The sequence below is a fragment of the Bombyx mandarina genome, chromosome 02, assembly GCF_030267445.1.
Source record: "Bombyx mandarina strain Sakado chromosome 02, ASM3026744v2".
In the NCBI taxonomy this organism is placed as follows: Eukaryota; Metazoa; Arthropoda; class Insecta; order Lepidoptera; family Bombycidae; genus Bombyx; species Bombyx mandarina.
In genome coordinates this window covers 4,755,455-4,775,072 of record NC_143209.1, presented here as the reverse complement: position 1 = coordinate 4,775,072, position 19,618 = coordinate 4,755,455, and the positions used below count along the sequence as shown (strand labels likewise).

General features: G+C 39.0%; 1 protein-coding gene across 1 annotated transcript; it reads left to right on the top strand.

Annotated features, from left to right (window-relative positions):
* The first annotated feature begins 843 nt into the window (after positions 1 to 843).
* LOC114250234 (aldo-keto reductase AKR2E4) lies at positions 844 to 17,980 on the top strand. Its single transcript, XM_089733328.1, has 8 exons — positions 844 to 1,023; positions 4,027 to 4,137; positions 5,498 to 5,593; positions 6,881 to 6,952; positions 7,778 to 7,894; positions 8,220 to 8,387; positions 14,810 to 15,007; positions 17,645 to 17,980. Exons 1-8 carry the CDS (start codon positions 982 to 984, stop codon positions 17,834 to 17,836), a joined length of 996 nt encoding a protein of 331 aa, XP_089589454.1. The 5' UTR covers positions 844 to 981; the 3' UTR covers positions 17,837 to 17,980.
* The last annotated feature ends 1,638 nt before the right edge of the window (positions 17,981 to 19,618 follow it).

Here is a 19,618-nt window from a genome sequence, read left to right as displayed (position 1 = left end):
TGCACCGGACGTCTTATCCTTTAGGCCACGACGACGACCTTTAAGGTAGACATATAAAACGTTAGTATGTGTATATGTTATGTGTTTATTCATGGAGAGGTTCTTCACCTATTCACAGGGCCCTCTTATTATTAATACGACTAAAAAGCTCCTCTGCATTTGGACCGGATATGGGTGTCGGCATTCACGTTGCTTGTCTATGGGCGAGACGCAGGTGGGAGACGAGCTCGTTCACCTATTTACGCAATAAGGAATGGCTAACAACTAGCCGAGAGGTTGGTACTTTAAGTAAATAGACACATATGTTGTTGCCCAAACATCTTTTTTTCCTACCTAAGCGTTGGTAGCTTCAGGGGTTATTCTAACTACACGCGGACCGGTAAGTGAGCTCACAGGCTTAGCCTGAGAGAGCCCTAACAAGAGCAGTGCTTCGCTGAATCTAATACCGGATCTGAATCGTGACCCACTAAGAAGGTCCGGCGCGAAACTCAGTGGATTGTGTCTATGGGCTAATTGGCATGTCAAACTCTCCGTTGGAGTGGATCCAGAGGATCCGAAAAGACATGTTTTGGGCGACGGCGGCTTTGCTTAGCTCCGTCTCCTGGGTCTGATATGCAATTAGCGATGGCCACGATAAGAGGGTTATCGTGCCGCGCTGCTTTTTCAAAGTAGTGTTCTGACGTTTCACTAAGATACATATCAGTTCTAGATTTAGGGTCGTCGTTAAGATCTACATTCGGCTATCCTGCAGAACCGGTATTCGATGACTTGGAGAGAGTTAATTTGTGTCACGTACGGGCCGCGTGAGCGAACACTGCACTTGCATAGGTCACGACGGAGCAAACACCGATTTACTGCCTACAGTTGATTCTGTTCGCGAATATATTCTATGGGATAGCACTTGCACGGCTTGCCTCACTAGGTTTCTATCGTGTTCATTGTTTTGTGTCCAGAAATTAATCAAGAGTGGTTGTGTATAAAATGGTTGTTTACAAATATTCCTTTGTGTTCGTTTTCACTGCTGTGAGTATGCTCTTTCGATAACGTAATGTTCTAAGACACGTCGTAGCATGAGAGATTAAACTTTTCATCAATATTGTTGAATGGGACTTTCCGCTGTCATTAGTATTTGTAAAATAAAGGAAACTTATCGCGATTAATTGATATTTATTGTTAATTTATTGTTAAATTCTATTTTGAGACTTTGAATAAGTAAGGGAAGCCTAGGTTTTTTGAAGAAAAAAAATAACGTCATATTGTCCAAGAATACTATCGGGCCACAGGCAATACCATTATTACCATAAGGGCACACGGGGCCCGTGCCCAGGGCCCCCATTCTCAGGGGGCCCCTAAAGACCGACAATTTCTCTCAACGTTTATTCTCAAAACATTTTTGTCGGGCACATTACACTTTTTTCAGAAATCAGTAATCAGAAGGTATTTACAAGGCATATACTATGCCTATAATAGAAGATTTTGCTCAACAGAAATCCCGAAAGAAACCGTTATCGAAATCGTAACCAAAAAACCAGCAGCATTCTAATATCATTAATGACATATTATATCATACTGTATTTGATTACCTATAATAAATGGTCATACTCAGTAAAAAAATGTTATTATAATTCGCTTTTTTTACTTTCCAAAAGGGCCTCAAGTTTAAGTCGTCCCTGGCCACAGGCTAGTAGACTGCGGACTTCTTGCTTCAATACGCGGAATACGACAATTAAAAAGCAAAACAATAAAGATGGATTCAAAGTGTTATAATAATATAATCATGATCAAAATAGTCAACTCGCTCGACAGACTTGAGTCGTGCCAGAACAGAATATTTGTATCGAAACCAGTTTCTGAGATCGTGTTGATGTCGGAGGCCTTGTACGAGTATAACATATTATTATACAATCCAATAGAGTTGTATGTGCAAGCTGTATTGATACATTCATTGCAAATAATTGTTTGGTACGTTCTTGATTGAGGCCATCAGCGTAAAAGTGGCCTAGCCCACAATTTTTCAAAATCGGTGCTTCTAAATTGCTATTTATTTGAAACAAAATAAATTTTGATGCAAAACCGGCCTAGTAAACATTATTTTCGCGCGTTTTTTTTTTGCCCACGAAGTAGTGGTTTTTTTTTATGGATTAGATGGGTGAACGAGCTCCCAGCCCACCTGGTGTTAAGTGGCTACTGGAGCCCATAGACATCCACAACGTAAATGTGCCACCCACCTTGAGATATAAGTTCTAAAGTTTCAAGAATAGTTACAACTGCTGCCCCACCCTTCAAACCGAAACGCATTATTGCTTTACGGCAGTAATAGGCAGGGTGATGGTACCCATCCGCGCGGACTCACAAGAGGTCCTACCACCAGTAAAAGTAAATTCAAACCTCGATATCTCCATAGTAACTATAGTAAGCTTAGGCCACTTTCGCCCTGTGGGCCTCAATTATGACTGCTTTTACGATTTAATTTCGCGATTTTGTTACATTATTATTATTCTTTCATTCTGTAAAAGTCTACAATTTGTTTTTTATTGAATAATAGACGGTATTATATTTCAATATCGACGAATAATAATAACGCAGTCGGCGACGGTCACGGAAACTATGTAGTATTTAATATAAACATCAGACATACATGAGGATAAAAAACGCGAACTTAAGCGAGAAAAGTAGTTTAATTGTATTGTTTGTGTACCGAAGAAGCTATGATGCGTTCTTCATAAAACTTGATAAGATCAAACAACACTGTACATATTTGTCTATAGACCCGTCTGTTATGTTAATGCTTCTGTTTCGCGTTCCGAGTCCGAGATGGTCTCTATATAGGTGATAAGTTCACTAATATTGTTTACCATCAAGCACCATGTGTGAATGCCTAAAAGTACCTAACTTTTCAAACTTCACGAGCTGCCAATCGACACTCCAACTTCCTCGCATGCAATGGGATGACAGAAAGCTCTTGTTTCACATTGAAACATTCGTGGCGTAAAGTTAGCGAAACTCATTTCGAGGCTATTTCACTGAGTGTGAGGTCAGTAAGAGCAAATGTAAAATTGAGGTCGTCAGCGCAAAAGTGGCCTAGCCCGCAATTTTTCATAATCTTGCTTATAATATGTATATTGTAATTTATTTCAAACTAGCTGACCCGGCAGACTTCGTAGTGCCTCAATCGATAAATAAAAGACAAAAGGAATCCGTCCGACGGGGGACACATCAAAGGAAAAACAAAATTGTTATTTTTATTTAATTCCGAGCATTTTCATTCATTTAGGCACTTACCTTTTAAACCTTCTCCGGACTTCCACAAATAATTCAAGACCAAAATTAGCCAAATCGGTCCAGCCGTTCTCGAGTTTTAGCGAGACTAACGAACATCAATTCATTTTTATATATAGAGATAACAAATTTTGTTGGCTTCGAGCAGGGAGAGATGGCAGGACATCGTGAGATGCGTCAAGTCTGCCCCCTCTTACACTACCTACATGACGATCACGAGCACTCTGTCAAGAGTGACACGACCAAGAAGAAACTAACTTTAATAATAAAACTAATGAATGGCTACTTAGTACAGTACATTAAAATCGATTGACGAAGCCATGATTATTTTTTATGATATGCTAAGATAAATAGATGTTTTTCCTTTTAACACCGACGCCAGGCGTCTGACATCGACACTGGTGTCCTTGGAAATGATTTTACTTAGGCGTTTCGAAATACGAGTATATGGACTTTTAAAGCTCTAAGCCAGGGATTCCCAAACTTTTTTTGTCTACTGCCCACTTTTAGAATCAATTATTTATTAGCGCCCCCCTATTTTTAACCTTCTTAAAAACCACTATAGCTCATTCGGTGTCTAAGAGTCCTCTCCTAGATGAATTCACATATCGCCTCCCAAGCCTCTACACAACGCCCCTATTTTTTTTTCTGGCGAATTACCGCCCCCCTTTAAGCCTGCAGCGCCCACAAAGGGTGCGTTATCACCTACTTTGAGAAAAGCTGCTCTAAGCCTATCAAATTTTTCAGGTCGTCCATCTATCTCCATCTGCAGGATTAGCCCCAGTTCTTAAGTTGAACAATGGCAAGGAAATTCCGGGCTTCGGCATCGGCACTTGGCTCGGCACCAATAGTAACGAGGTACGCATCATCTGACAGGAACCACCGTTTCTAAAAAAACACAAACCTATAGGGTCATGAACAGCTACGATGATAAAGGAGTAATATAAAATGTATAATTCATAAAATTGGTGAGTGGTGCGTGATGACTCTGCTCGGATATCATCGATATCCAGGAGGGAGTTGTTTAATACTTTATGTTTCAAGTGGGTGTGACAGCTAAAGAACCAAATTCCTATGCTCATTAATGGTAAAAACAGCAACCCCCACCTGAGTTCCAACGCAGCAATACGAATTGTTGCGTATGAATCTCCATTGGCATTATGAATGAAAAGTTAGATGTAAAATGAACCAGGCCACCTGAAACAAAACTATAACATCCAAGTGTTGGTTTTTATTTAAGTCTCGAAGTAGGTAGCTTAAGTTACTTTTTTTTACTGGTGGCCCAGAGGCCTTTCCAGTTTCACCAAGATATGTAGGCGAGCAAAGGCTCAGCCAGGAAGAGTGGGATTTGCTAACAGCTGCTTTGCTTCGCGAATGAATCTACAACCGGATCGGCATCGCGACCCGCTGAGAAAATCAGACAAGAAACTCAGCGGGCTGATGCATAGGTTAGGTTGCACGTCGACCTCTTTTTCGAATTCGACGAGTACGGTTACCGGGGTCCTTAAGCCTGCTCCTAGTGTTAGAGCTGAAGGCGTCTAAGACAAAGGCTATTGAATCTGATGGATCCGTAAGGAAGTATCTAGGGCGTCGACGGTGACTGGCTCCTGCATGATTAGCATTCGGGGAGTAGTCATCGGCGGCAACGATAAGGCGATTATTATGACAAATCGCCGGATCGAAACAACATTCTGACGCTGTCTTCATGTGTTTTCGTTTCCTCGCGAACCATAGAGCTCCGACGGCTAACCTGTAAAAGCGGGATTGTAGGGGTTGGAGGGTATCTGTGTGTGCGGGCGGCGTGAGCGAATACCACACTCGCGTCATGACGGGCCTTATGCAAGTTTTGTAAAGTGTTACCCTGTTCCAAAGGGACGTTTTACTCCGCTTACAGATCATGGGGTAGAGCCTGCTAATTTGATATGCGGGCGGAATGTCATGGCTGCATTCAGAGTGACTCCCAGGTACTTGGCCTTGCTGGGCCAGGGTATGGGTTGGCTGAAGAGGGTAACCGGCGGTGTGAGATTACTCCTCTTAATCCGCGAGGAAATCTGTGTGGAATTTCCCCTTTGAAACAGCAACGCTATACTTTTCGCTGGGTTGATGTCTATGCGCCATTTACGGAACCACTGTAGGAGGGTTGCGGCTGCGCTCTAGAGTTTCTTGCGATTAGGGACTTGTAAGTTAAGCTACTATAGTGAATCCATTGTTTTTGCAGCTGAAAGGCGACGAGGTTCAAAAGTCGGTGGAATGGGCGATCGACGCTGGCTACAGGCATATCGACACTGCGGCAATCTATTCCACCGAGGACCAGGTGAGCACGAGACGGATGCTGCTGAGTGGGGAGCCGCGAATTACTTCGTGGAATTTAGGCTATCACGTTTCAATTGTGCTTTCAACTCACTTAATATCAGGTGAGCCGTGAGCTCATCCACCTACAGCGATGAAAGTATATAGTATTTTATATAGTTTTGTAGCATTCATTTCAGATACATTGATTTTTAAACGAAACAATTACAAATATAGATGACCCTCCTATAACGCGGTAGATACGTTCCTACAATTTCCCGTGTTGTGCGAAACCGTGTTATATAAGACTAGAAGCTAGTGCAAAAAGGAGAGTAATGTTTCTGAATGAAACCTCTCAACTATGCCTGTATATTACGCGCTGGGGCTCAGGATAAATAAAACTTTCACCGAAGTACAAATTAAAACTCTGTTTAACACTTAGAACACTTAAGGCATACTTTATAACTCGCAATTCACTTCTTCCGCTTCGCTTCAGGTGATCCGTTTGCCGTTTCACTTCGAGTAGAACCGATTACTAACTTCATTCGTGTCATCTCTGCAACGCTTTAGTCAACACAAGTCTACAATTGTTGAGAGCATTTGCGGTAGTACTAATCGTTTCGAGATGTGTTTTCGCCATTTGATAATAGATGGCGTTACACTTCTCGAGCGTTCTCGGTATTACTAGTTCTTTTGATATTTGTTTCTGCTGTTTGATGACAGATGGCGTTATTCTTACCGGCCTAACAGTATTTTTTACCTATTACATGTATGTACTTTAAAAATAAGCAGTAATTTTTTTGTTACTCTCACACCTATATTGTGTTTTCATACTGTACTGTAATTTTCGAAATAATTTTAAACAAAAATCTCGTTATCATGTTGTACAAGCACCGTGTTATAAGGGGTTGGTTACCTGTATAGCGTTTTTTTTAATCAATAAGCTTACAAGGAATCTTTTATGTATTTTTTTAACTACGAAACTCTAAAATCGTCATGCATTGCGTTATCTATAAATGAGTCGTCTATTATCAAAGGTGGCAATCTGTGCATTTGGACAAAAAATTTTTATTGATATGTCAATACAGATTTATTTGAATATAATCGTCTCCTTCAAAGAATACGGTTCAAAACCTGCATTAAATAAAGGTTAATAGTTAACCTGTTATTTATCTAAGATGTCGTTCCGAAGAGTTTTGTGACTGCCAATGGAATATAAAGTCAATAATTCGTTTTTCTGATTTACCAATCATTGTCCAAAAGTCAGATTGCCGGCTTTGATAATAGTCGACTCAAATATTCTGTAATTCAGGTCGGACGTGCCATAAAGAAGAAGATCGCAGAGGGAGTGGTCAAGAGAGAAGATGTGTTCGTCACTACAAAGGTGAGCTGTTTGTTTATTTCAGCCTCCCGTGCAACAAGGCAGTGGAGGGTTGGCAGATTTGCCGCCAGTAAGGTATTTAAATTGCATATAGCTATAGAATCGGTTATGTGGACCTAACAGCGCTTTGGTATTTAAATAAAAATAATTATTTAGTTCAAAAAGGAATATTTTCTGTAAGAAATAAAAAAAAATGATCCTAAATTAGTGCGATGCAACTGTGCCGGGTTTCAGATTTGATTCTATTCGTCTGCGAAAACGGCTGTCAAATTTGTAATGAAATACTTACTTGCCAATTGCTAATCGCGTATTTTTTTTTAATTGCTTCCATAGGTGGGCGAGATCACAGCCCACTTGGTGTTAGTTAAGTGGTTACTGGAGCCCATAGACATCTCCAACGTAAATGCGCCACCCACCTTGAGATATCAGTTCTAAGGTATCAATATAGTTACAACGGCTACCCCACCCTTCAAACCAAAATGATTCTACTGCTTCACGCCAGAAATAGGCGGAGTGGTGGTTCCTACCCGTGCGGTCTCACAAGAGGTCCTACCACCAGTATTTACTAGTTTTAGGGTGTTTTTTGATTCGTAGACTATCGATCTACGACTATCGATATCGATAATACTACTCCAAAAACTTATCTTAAGTAAAGTCATTTATTAGCATAGACAACTCCAATCTCTGACCAGCGCTTTTTCTATATCATTAAGCCATATGCTGTCGTCTCTTTCTAGTACCTAATACTACAACTATACTACTAGTTAGTAAATGAGCAAGTACCAAGCTCAGTCAACAGTTCTAATGGCATCCATTCCCTACTTACAGTTATGGAACACGAACCACAAGAAGGAGGCGGTTTTGCCGGCCCTCAGGAAATCATTGAAGAATTTGGATTTGGATTACGTGGATCTATATTTGATACACTGGCCGATCGCTCTGCACGTGTGTATTGTTTTTGCATATGACAAATCTATTATATATACATGTTTTTTTTTTTGCTTAGATGGGTGGACGAGCTCACAGCCTACCTAGTGTTAAGTGGTTACCGGAGCCCATAGACATGTACAACGTAAGTGCGCCACCCATCTTGAGATGTAAGTTCTAAGGTCCCAGTATAGTTACAACGGCTGCCCCACCCTTCAAACCGAAACGCATTACTGCCTCACGGTAGAAATAGGCAGGGCGGTGGTACCCACCCGCGAGGACTCACAAGAGGTCCTACCACCAGTAAAAATATATCTATATCCATAATCTATTTATTTTCCAGGATAACGCCTCAATTTCCCAAACAGATTACGTGGAGACGTGGCAAGCTATGACCGATGTCTTGAACCAGGGTCTGACCAAGTCCATTGGGGTGTCCAACTTCAACATTCAGCAGCTGGAGAGGCTCAAGTCTGAGGGCGGCGTCACGCCCTCCGCCCTGCAGGTCGAGGTATTCATGAGCTTCTACTGACTTAAGTGGTTTTGCACCCTCCACTGTAGGGTAGAGCCGATACAGAAAATATAATCGTTTTTGTATCTTAGTGACCTTTATTCAGGACATTGATTAATGGTGGTGATTACTGGTGGTAGGACCTCTTGTGAGTCCGCGCGGTTAGGTACCACCACCCTGCCTATTTCTGCCGTGAAGCAGTAATGCGTTTCGGTTTGAAGGGTGGGGCAGCCGTTGTAACTATATTGAGACCTTAGAAGTTATATCTCAAGGTGGGTGGCGCATTTACGTTGTAGATGTCTATGGGCGTCAGTAACCACTTAACACCAGGTGGGCTGTGAGCTCGTCCACCCACCTAAGCAATAAAAACATTGACTTTTTTGCTCTTTTTTTGCTACCTAAAAGACCATATCCTTTATTCTTTTTTTGCTACCTAAAAGACCATAAAATAAAATAAATAAAATAATTGTGGAGTCTGTGCTTATATAGAGCGTGTGTGGTATTATGTGGTGATAATTATTAATAAGTCAAGACAGTTTGCAACCTGTTTATTGTGCGACGACTCGACACAGACTGTCGAAGCTAAGCCCGCTACATCACTCCCCCCTTCAAAATAAGACATAAAATTTTATTACAAAAAAATAAGAGTAAAATGTAAAAAAAAGTATATAAGATAATGTAAAAAAAAGTGTAAAAATATAAAAATCTTAACTTAGTAACATTATTCATTGCTTAACAAATAAGAAATATAAAATAAAAGTAATCCTATTTAAAAACATTTTTAAACTTCTAGTCATTTGTAGCACAATTTCACATAATTTCCAACGTAGCGAATTATTACAATTACAATTTCTTGCGAAATACTTTGTACTGTGCAAAATATATCGTTTTTCTGTTCATCTACTTAGTCAGCAAAACGTACCGGTGGTTTCACAATACGACCACTACGTGTAACACGGTAATTAGCTGAGCGATTTTGATCGCTATTCTCGGAGGCTCTGATAGGTTCCTTGTTGTGGTCACTTATTTTAGGTCTATCCGTTAATAAGTTATTTTTAATAACCAAATTATTTTCTGCCTCTGCCGTATGCATATAAGCGGGTTTCAACCTGTCTACCGATATATACGCATCTCGGTTAGGAAATTGCACTAAAAATACTTTCTCTGTTCTATTTAGGACTTTATAAGGTCCTTCATAGGGAGGTTCTAACGATTTTTTAATTATATCTGAACGAACAAAAACGTGAGTACAGTTATTCAAATCGCTATGTACAAACACTGTATGAGCATCCTTACGCGGTAGCGGCTTAGGTTTCAAATTATATATCATAGCGCGTAAATGTTTTACGTATTGACAATGATCTAATATAGGTATAATACCATCATTATAAAAATCTCCCGGTAAACGTAATGTTTGCCCGTAGGTCAATTCGGCGGCACTGACGCCTGAGTCGGTCCGTGGTGCTGCACGAAGTCCTAGCAAAACAATAGGTAATTCTTCAACCCACGTCTTAGAATCTAGTCGGGCCATGAGCGCTGCCTTGAGTGAACGGTGTCATCTTTCCACTAACCCGTTGCATTGCGGGTGATAGGGAGTAGTGCGTGTCTTGACAATACCTAGACACTTCATTAGTTCCTTAAAAATATTACTTTCAAATTGTCTGCCTTGATCCGTGGTTAGTTTAGCGGGGCAGCCAAATCGCGAAATCCATCCCTCGACTATTACTTTTGCAACCGTCTCTGCCGTAATATCCTTAACTGGAAAGGCTTCTGGCCATCCAGTTTGACGATCTACAATCGTAACTAAATACCTATAGTCTTGCAAGGATATAGGCAAGGGGCCGACTATATCTACGTGGATGTGCGTAAATCGTTCAGCTAACGGAAATTGACTAATTTTAGATTTAGTATGCCTATGTACTTTTGCTCGTTGGCATTTAATACAACTTTTTGCCCATTTACTGACGTCTACATTCATATTAACCCAGAAAAATCTTTCCTTCACCAATTTTTTAGAGGTTCGAATTCCTGGGTGACTCAAATTATGCACTGAATCGAATGCTAAACGTCTATACTGTTCTGGTATATAAGGTCTAATTTTGTCCGTTGAGGTTTCACATACTATGGGAATATTACAATCTGACAACAATATTTCCTTGAATTTGTACTGGTTACTTGACCTGCTACGTAACTCAATAAGTTGCTCGTCGTTAGCTTGTGAGAGTGCGATGTCAGTAAAATTCAAGACCGTGGGGCAACTAACTGTTTCTACACGCGATAGTGCATCTGCGACAATATTCTTATCGCCGTCTATGTACCTAATATCTGACGTGAACTCACTAATAAATAAGAGTTGTCTGATGCGACGCGGTAGCTCATTGTTTCCTCCTATTTTAGAAAACGCAAATGTTAACGGCTTGTGATCCGTATATATAATTAAGTTATGACCTTCTACCATATTTCTAAAATATTTTATAGCTGAAAATACTGCTAACAGTTCCCTATCGTAGGTACTGTATTTGGTCTCCGCTGTGGTCATTTTCTTGGAAAAATAACCTAGTGGTTTCCACGTGTTATTAACGAACTGTTGCAACACCGCACCCATACACGTACTCGACGCATCGGTCATAAGTGCAAGTGCGGCATCAGGTTTCGGATACGACAGCGTAGCTGCATTCTGTAAATTATTTTTGCATTCTAAAAATGCTTTGTTTGCATTGTTCGTCCATTTGATTATAGACTTATCGTTTTTCTTTGAATTTATTAAATATTTATTAAGTTCTGCTTGATATTCTACGGCATGCGGCATATGCAATCTGTAAAAATTGACCATGCCTAAAAATCTACGAAGTTGTTGAACGGTTTCAGGTTTCGGGAATTTTTCAATTGCGTCTACTTTATCTTTCAAAGGTCGTATACCTTCTGTTGATACTTCAAAACCCAAAAATTCTATCTTAGGCTGACCGAAACAGCACTTGTGTAAATTTATAGTAATACCAAACTTGTTGAAGCGTTCAAAAACTTCACGCAAATGTTTTTTATGAGTGCTTAAATCTTCACTTGCAATTATGACGTCATCGATATAACCATACAAAAAATCTAGACCTTCTAACACTGTGTGATTCATAAACCGTTGAAAGGTTTGTGCGGCATTGCGCAAGCCGAACGGCATACGCGGAAACTCAAAAAGTCCGAAAGGTGTGATCACTGCTGTCTTCTCCACATCCTCAGGCGCTACCATAATAAAATGATAGGCCCTATTTATATCAATCCGTGAAAAGTACTTTTTATTATGTAATAAGTAAGTGAAGTCATGCAACCTCGATATCGGATATCTATCCGGTTGCGTCACAGCATTAAGTGCTCTATAGTCACCGCATGGGCGAATTTGTCCGTCCTTTTTAGGTACCACATGCAGAGGGCTTGCCCATGCACTTTTCGACGGTTTACAAATGCCTAGCTCTAGCATAATTTTAAATTCTTCTTTAACCTTCGCGTATCGGTGCGGTGGCAACGGCCTCGCCTTAGCGTGGACAGGCGGGCCCGTGGTAATAATTTCATGGTAGACCGCATGTTTGGGCGGTTCCTTGAATGATATTGGCTTGGTAATATCAGGATACTCGGCCAACAACTGGTAAAATGGATGTGTCACGTCTACCGTTTTTACTGATTGTTCGTTAGTGTTGACAATCCCAGTAAAAATGTTCAACTTTGTGACATCATCAAAAAGCTTACGTGTAGGGGAAAGTGGGGGATATACGAACACCTAAGGGAAAACTTAAATAAAACAATGGAATTTAATCACAGATTTTTTAATTTTTTTTTATTATAAAGTTTACTTATCTGTCTAACTTATTCACTAATCATTATTTATATTTTTTTAATAAATTGCAACAATATGAAAGAAAAACAAAACCCTTAGTGTTCGGCTTTGCCCGACATCAGTCGGGTAAATACGAACACCAAGTGGGGTAATTACGAACTAACATTATTAACGACATAGATCACACCACATTTAAAACCCAACGATGTTGACTGTCCGTCAGTACAACTCTCGTGAGCCCATCTTTTGCACACATAGCACACAATCTAGTCTTCAACGGGAGGATCAATATATTTATCTCTACAAAAAATACAAAAGTAGTCTTTATTTTCCTTTCGCCTTTTTCTATTTTTTTCGTATTTTGACTAGAGTCACTAAAGTCTTTTTTTATATTGTTCAAATCTATACTAATATTATAAAGAGGAAAGATTTGTTTGTTTGTTTGTTTCGGATAGGCTCCGAAACTACTGGACCGATTTGAAAAATTCTTTTTCCATTAGAAGCCGACATTGTCTCTGATGAACATAGGCTACTTTTTTTAAAAAAAAAATTATTTTATTTTTTTGGTTCCATGTGTGTTTTAATGTTTCCGAAGCGAAGCGAGGGCGGGTCGCTAGTTCTTTAATAATCTTTCATACTTCTTGCTTGAAGGTGTTCTCTCATTACATTTCAGTTTTTTTATTTGGGTTCCTTTTTTGCCATCTTTCCGTTTTCTTCTTAATTTCTTACGTTTCCTGATTATCTGTAAATAAAGGTTTTCATCCAGACCATGGCTGTATTAACACTTCTTTCATTAGATGGTCAAAATTAGTGGTTTTTGAAACATATGTTTACGCAGGGAGAATTTTTTGGTTTTAACATCGTCTATAGCCTTTTTGAGATCTTCTAAACTATACTTCAGTTCGGTCTTTCTTTTGTAAGTACAAGGTATCTGTAATAATATTTAAAAAAAAGTTGAACGGGTACCAACAAACGGTAGTGGGGTAACGGCGAATGTTCGAGATTGCCCGACATGGAGTGTTCGTCTTTACCCCGTGAAATCGAAAATAATTAAAGGTCAAAAAACAATTTTGGTTAAATTTATTTTGTCTACTGCATCATTATCATTTAGCTGAGTAATATGTGATTATTCCACTATGTAAAAGCTGAATTATTATTGTAGATAGAAATAAAGTTACATCAACTTGAATTTACCAAAAAATTACATCTAAAACATACAAAATATTGAAAAATGCATACCTTTTTAAGTACGTGCGTCCGCGTCTCCCGTGTTATTGACTGGTATCAGTGGTGGCGTGATCTCCGAAATGGTGGCAAATAAAACTAGGATATATCTTTCTAACATATTAGAACCATTGAATTCGGCATTACCCAGCGTTCGCGTTTCCCCCACTTTCCCCTACTTAAATCTACGATTAACTTAAAATGTACTAAAAAATCGGCACCTATGATCGGCTGTCGTACGTCAGCTATTACAAAAGTCCAGCGAAATGCTCTACGTAACCCTAAATCTAGTAATAAAGTTTTTAGTCCATAAGTTCTTATCATAGTTCCATTGGCCGCATATAATGTATAGTCTGTACACTCACTGCTAACGTTTTTTTGCACTTTACTACGTGGCAATACCGAAATATTCGCACCAGTGTCTATTAAAAAACGTAATCCACTACAACGGTCCGTAACACTTAGGCGGTAATTTGTTCCGCTGCAGACTTCCGCCAGTGATGACTGCGCGGTGGTTAGTTTCCCTGCTTCTTCTCCCAGGCGCAAGGCTCTACACACCGGTGTGCTTTTTCCTTATATTTGTAATGGTAAAAGCATACCCAATCCTCGCTTGCTGGAGTACGACGAGGAGTACGTCCTCTTCGTCCGCGGGACGCTGACCTTCCATCTCGGGAATAGCTCCGGTGAAAGAATGGTCTGGAAGCTCTTCCTGCACCTTCGATCTTGCTTAACCGGACATTTATCTTGGCTATCTCGGCAGCCATTGCTGAGTCCACTTGACTGGAGCTGGTGACTTCAGCGACGCCGTTAGTCGGTTTCATATTCTCCATAACTTTATCGGCGATCGTTGCCAAGGTCGAAATATCTTTGGTATCCGTCACGGCTAATACTGCGCGTGCAGCGGCTGGCAGATGATTTGCCACAAAAAAATATATGTAAATTACACAATCTAACAGTTTCAGTTTTTCACCTTAAAACACGTAATGTCTTTCACTATAAATTGTTACAGTTCATCACCACTATAATCACGTCTCAGTCACGTCGTCAGCAAATCACGTCGGGGTCACCAATGTGGAGTCTGTGCTTATATAGAGCGTGTGTGGTATTATGTGGTGATAATTATTAATAAGTCAAGACAGTTTGCAACCTGTTTATTGTGCGACGACTCGACACAGACTGTCGAAGCTAAGCCCGCTACATAATAAAATAAAATAAAATAAAAGACCATATATTCTGCAAATCTACCACCGGATCGGAAACGCTACCCACTGAGAAGATCCGGCGTGAAACTCAGCGGGCTGTGTCTGTGGGTTAATTTATTCGTCGAGCCCTACAAATCTAAAATCTACAAGTAATGCTATCGTCCTGTCCCCAGATCAATCTGAACCTTCAACAGCCAGCTCTACTGGACTACTGCAAGGCTCAAGGGATAGTTGTGGTGGCGTACACCCCCTTCGGCAATCTGTTCAACCGCCAGCCGTCGGCTCCAGCGCCGCGGGCCGACGACCAGCGTCTCGTGGCCATCGCCCAAAAATACAAGAAAACCGTTCCGCAAATCGTACTCAGATATTTGGTAAGTTTCAGCTGAAGCTCCCTCGATCTCACATTCGTAGAAATGCTACTAGAGATGAATCCGCCTAAAACACTGCAGCCGTATGAAGTCGTCGTGGCCTAACGGATAAGACGTCCGGTGCATTCGTGTTGAGCGATGCACCGGTGTTCGAATCTCAGGCGGGTACCAATTTTTCTAATGAAATACGTACTCGACAAATGTTCACGATTGACTTCCACGGTGAAGGAATAACATCGTGTAATAAAAATGAAACCCGCAAAATTATAATTTGCGTAATTAATGGTGGAAGGACCTCTTGTGAGTCCGCCCGGGTGAGTACCACCACCCTGCCTATTTCTGCCGTGAAGCAGTAATGCGTTTCGGTTTGAAGGGTGGGGCAGCCGTTGTAACTATACTTGACACCCTTGAACTTATATTTCAAGCTGGGTAGCGCATTTACGTCGTAAATGTCTATGGGCTCCAGTAACCACTTAACACCAGGTGGGCTGTGAGCTCGTCCACCCATATAGCAATAACAAAAAAAAATGTGCTATAAATACACGAATACGTAATTAAGATTTACTAAGCCTACAATAGAAATTTTGAGGATTAGTAGAAATTATTACAAGCAAGCAAGCATTGGCCGTGCCGCCGCGCTGGCTGATCTGATTTACTTAGATTAAATATTTTAATTTAGCGCCACCTCGTGACAAAAATTATAGTAAAGAGAATTTGGAGAGCGTCATCTAGTGATCATCAAATAAAACTAGTACAAATGTTTCATCCAGTAGTTTTGAGAGCTTAGATGAACGACATCTAGTGGCTGGATTAGGATATCAAATTAAGGGCTATCCGAAACGCATATTATTGATCTATGTTGCTAGTATTCATATTCATATTCATTACGTTTACCCCAAGGAATTGAGTAGAATATTTCGTGTCTACATTTTTAGTCATAATATAACTCAATGCTACAAAACATTCATAAAGCTATCAACATTAAAGAATTAGTCTACCAGTCGTCAGCAAATGTTAGGTTTCTGTCCAGTGTGCTTAGTGCGAGTGTTTTCACTTCTCGATATACGCACGTAGGTGCGCTCTTCCAACTTCATACAAATTTGAGTTAACTTTAACGCGATCGAGAACGTTAAAAACTCGCATCATGCACACAGGAAATTCTAGTTGCTTGCTAGTCGTAAGCAGCGTCACAGATGCTTCATCTGACACGAATACACCGGGCATCTTAATCATTAAGCTTCCATCTACCTACTTTAGTGATCTATAGAATAATAGTAAGCACTAGGTAATCATCTATATATTAATACGTGAAGCAAAAACTTTGTATCCTTTTTTACGAAAATTGCGCGGACGGAGGAGTATGAAATTTTCCACACTTATAGAAAATATAAGGAAGAAGTGCACAATGCTAATATTTTTTAAAATAATGCATAAAAGATACATTAAATCAATAAAGAAAACATTACACACACTACATACCGTGTATTTGACGCTCACACGCATGCATACTATTTATTGTCAAACTTTTGTTCTTGACGTCTGTGGTCAAATTGAGAATAGATTAAATAGGTATTGTTTGTCTTTATTAATATTTTTTTATAGAGTAGCCTTGGCGAAATTTGTGATTATAGAAGTATAAAATACAATCTTAATAGTGTACAAACTTACAATTCCAATTAATTATAGTCGAATTTCGACTACTGCGGGACCTCTGGTAGATTTTATTAGTTCAATTGTTGGCGTCCCCGCAATTTCACATGTGTTCTATTCTCTTAGGGTGGAAAATTCTGAATCATATCGATGTAGACAGTTAAAATTGAAGACTCGTTTGGAATAATTTGTGTAAAACTGATCAATGTTCGTGATAAGTCGGTTAAAGTTTAGCATTTAATATAGTAGAACGCTTGGAAGCTCCTTATAATTAACAAAGCTTGAAATTTAAATAACGACTGTCGGGACATGTGAAGTTATGTAGACTTAAATTATTTTTCAACGTATATTGGTTTGTTAGTATATTTTATTGTGGAGCTTTTTTTGAGATGTAAACCCATATTTGGATACTTTATCTTATACCTTTAAACGAGCAATTCTTGTATATATATAATCTGAATCTCGGAAACGGCTCCAACCATCTTTATAAAATTTAGTATATAGGGGATTTCGGGGGCGATAAATCGATCTAGCTACGATTTTTTTTCAGAAAATGTTGTTTTATTCGTGTTTTCAATAATCAACTTTATGACTCTTCCCGACGTCTATTGGCGAATAATAATACTATTTTTCATAATTCAGAGCAACTAACTGCTTTAAAGACACAATAACACTGAAGCTATTTCAGCAGATGGCGTTGTTAAGCCACCCGAAGCCAAGCCGAGTGTTTGATTTAAGGTTAGACCAAGAAAATGAATTGTTTATTTATATTATTTGTGTCTTTTTAGCTCACGTGTTCACTTAAAAATGCCTAAACGATCTTGGAATATTTCATCATTTTATCAATATGTAATTCGTATTTAAATATAATTTCTAAAAAACACAATTTATCAAAAAAAAAATCATCATCGTCTAGTTTAAAGTTAAAGGTCACGCCTAATCACGACATTCTTCTCTTTTATCTCTACTCGTTTTATTCTTTGTTTTCAGGTGGAGTTGGGAGTAATTCCGATCCCGAAGTCCCTCCACAAGGACAGAGTTGAAGAGAACATTCAAATCTACGACTTCTCCCTCACTCCTGACGAGATTCAATTGCTGAAGAGTTTCGACAATGGCTACAGGACTTTATCGCCTTTTTTCTGGGCTCGATCTCCTTATTTCCCGTTTGAGAGCAAAAACTAAATTGGAAACAAAGAAATGATACAGTTGACACAAGCCAGGCATACTGTCATTACCTCAAGCAACAAGATAGTTTTCTGTTGATTTTGTTGAAGGCACACTTGTGATGGTTTCATGAAAAATATTAAAGCTACTTTTACTGTTTAACCTCTGGTTTATTATTTCCGACATTTCAAATACTTGACGGTATCCTCTTTACTGTATCCTCTCATTAAATCTCTTTCTACACACCTTCATTAGCTTTTTTTTTTGTATGTAACGGAATCTTTGTCATACTCATTCTAATCAGATCTAAATATTATATTCTATATATTAATACGTTAAGCAAGAGCTTTGTACCCCTTTTTACGAATATTGCGCGGACGGGGGAGTACCTACCTATGTAATTTCAGACACTTATAGAGAATATAGAGAAGGAGTGCAGAATGATAATATTTATTTTTTAAATTGTGCATTTATAATACATTAAATCAATAAAAAAAAACATTACACACACTACCATGTATTTGACACACACACATATACTCTTTGTTTTTTGTCAAACTTTTGTTATTGCATAAAGTCCGTGGTCAAATTGAGAATAATATGTTAATATTGTTTATGTTTAATATTATTTGTCTATAGTGTAGTCTTGGCGAAATCTGTGAATATAGAAGTATAATAAGTCTTTGACAATTGAACGATAATAATGTTCAAACTTATAATTTAAATATTGCGCGGACGGAGGAGTATGAAATTTCCCACGCTTAAAGAGAATATAGAGAAGGAATGCAGAATGCGAATATATTTTTATTTATTATGTGCATAAAAATTCATTAAATCAATCTCTCTCATTACACATCGCAGATACACTCTTTTGTTTATTTTTAAAGTGTGTGGTTGAATTGAGAATAGATTAATAGGTATTGTTTGTCTATAGTGTTGTAGCCCTGGCAATATCTAGATTATAGACGTAAACTCTTTGACAATAGAACCGCAATAATGTTCATACTTATAATTTAAAATTTAAATGAATAGATAATTATGATCGAATTTCGACTACTGTGCGAACCCTTGATAATAACATAAATGCAGTCACCAGTGTGCTTAGTGCGAGCTTTTTAACGCTCTCGATAGCGTAAAAGTTAACTCAAATTTGTATGGAATGGGATCGTTTGCCTACGTTTGCCGTTAGGGGTGCTGTTCCAACTGCATACAAATTTGACTTAACTTTTACGCTATCGAGAACGATAAAAAGCTCGCACTAAGCGCATAGTACTGCTGTGTATTGTGATGACTTCACATACCAGCTGGTTGCCGAAGACCATACTTCACACAATGTGATTAGGCACCATCTTGAGATATGAGGTCGGAGTCTCAATTGCATAGTACAGTTATCATACTAGTTCTGCTATTTTAGGGCACCACATAGGCGATGTTATCCTGTAAATACTGCCTGACTATTTCTATAACAATAATAATAATAAATAATAAATATAAATATTTACTAACGATCACGCCACGTTAACTGGTCCCGTGATAAGTTCGTAAAGAATTTGTGTTACAGGTACCAGATAACGGAAATAAATGTAAGATTTTTATTATACACATACATATATTTAATACACATCCATAACCCTGGAAAAGACATTTATATTTATCATACAAATATCTTCCCTTGGCGGGATTCGAACCCGCGATCCCCTTATGTAGTGACCATGTCACTTACCACTACACCAGGCGGCCGTACACAATACAGTCATAACATACAGTCATAACAATACAGTCATGCATTCCGGTCTGAAG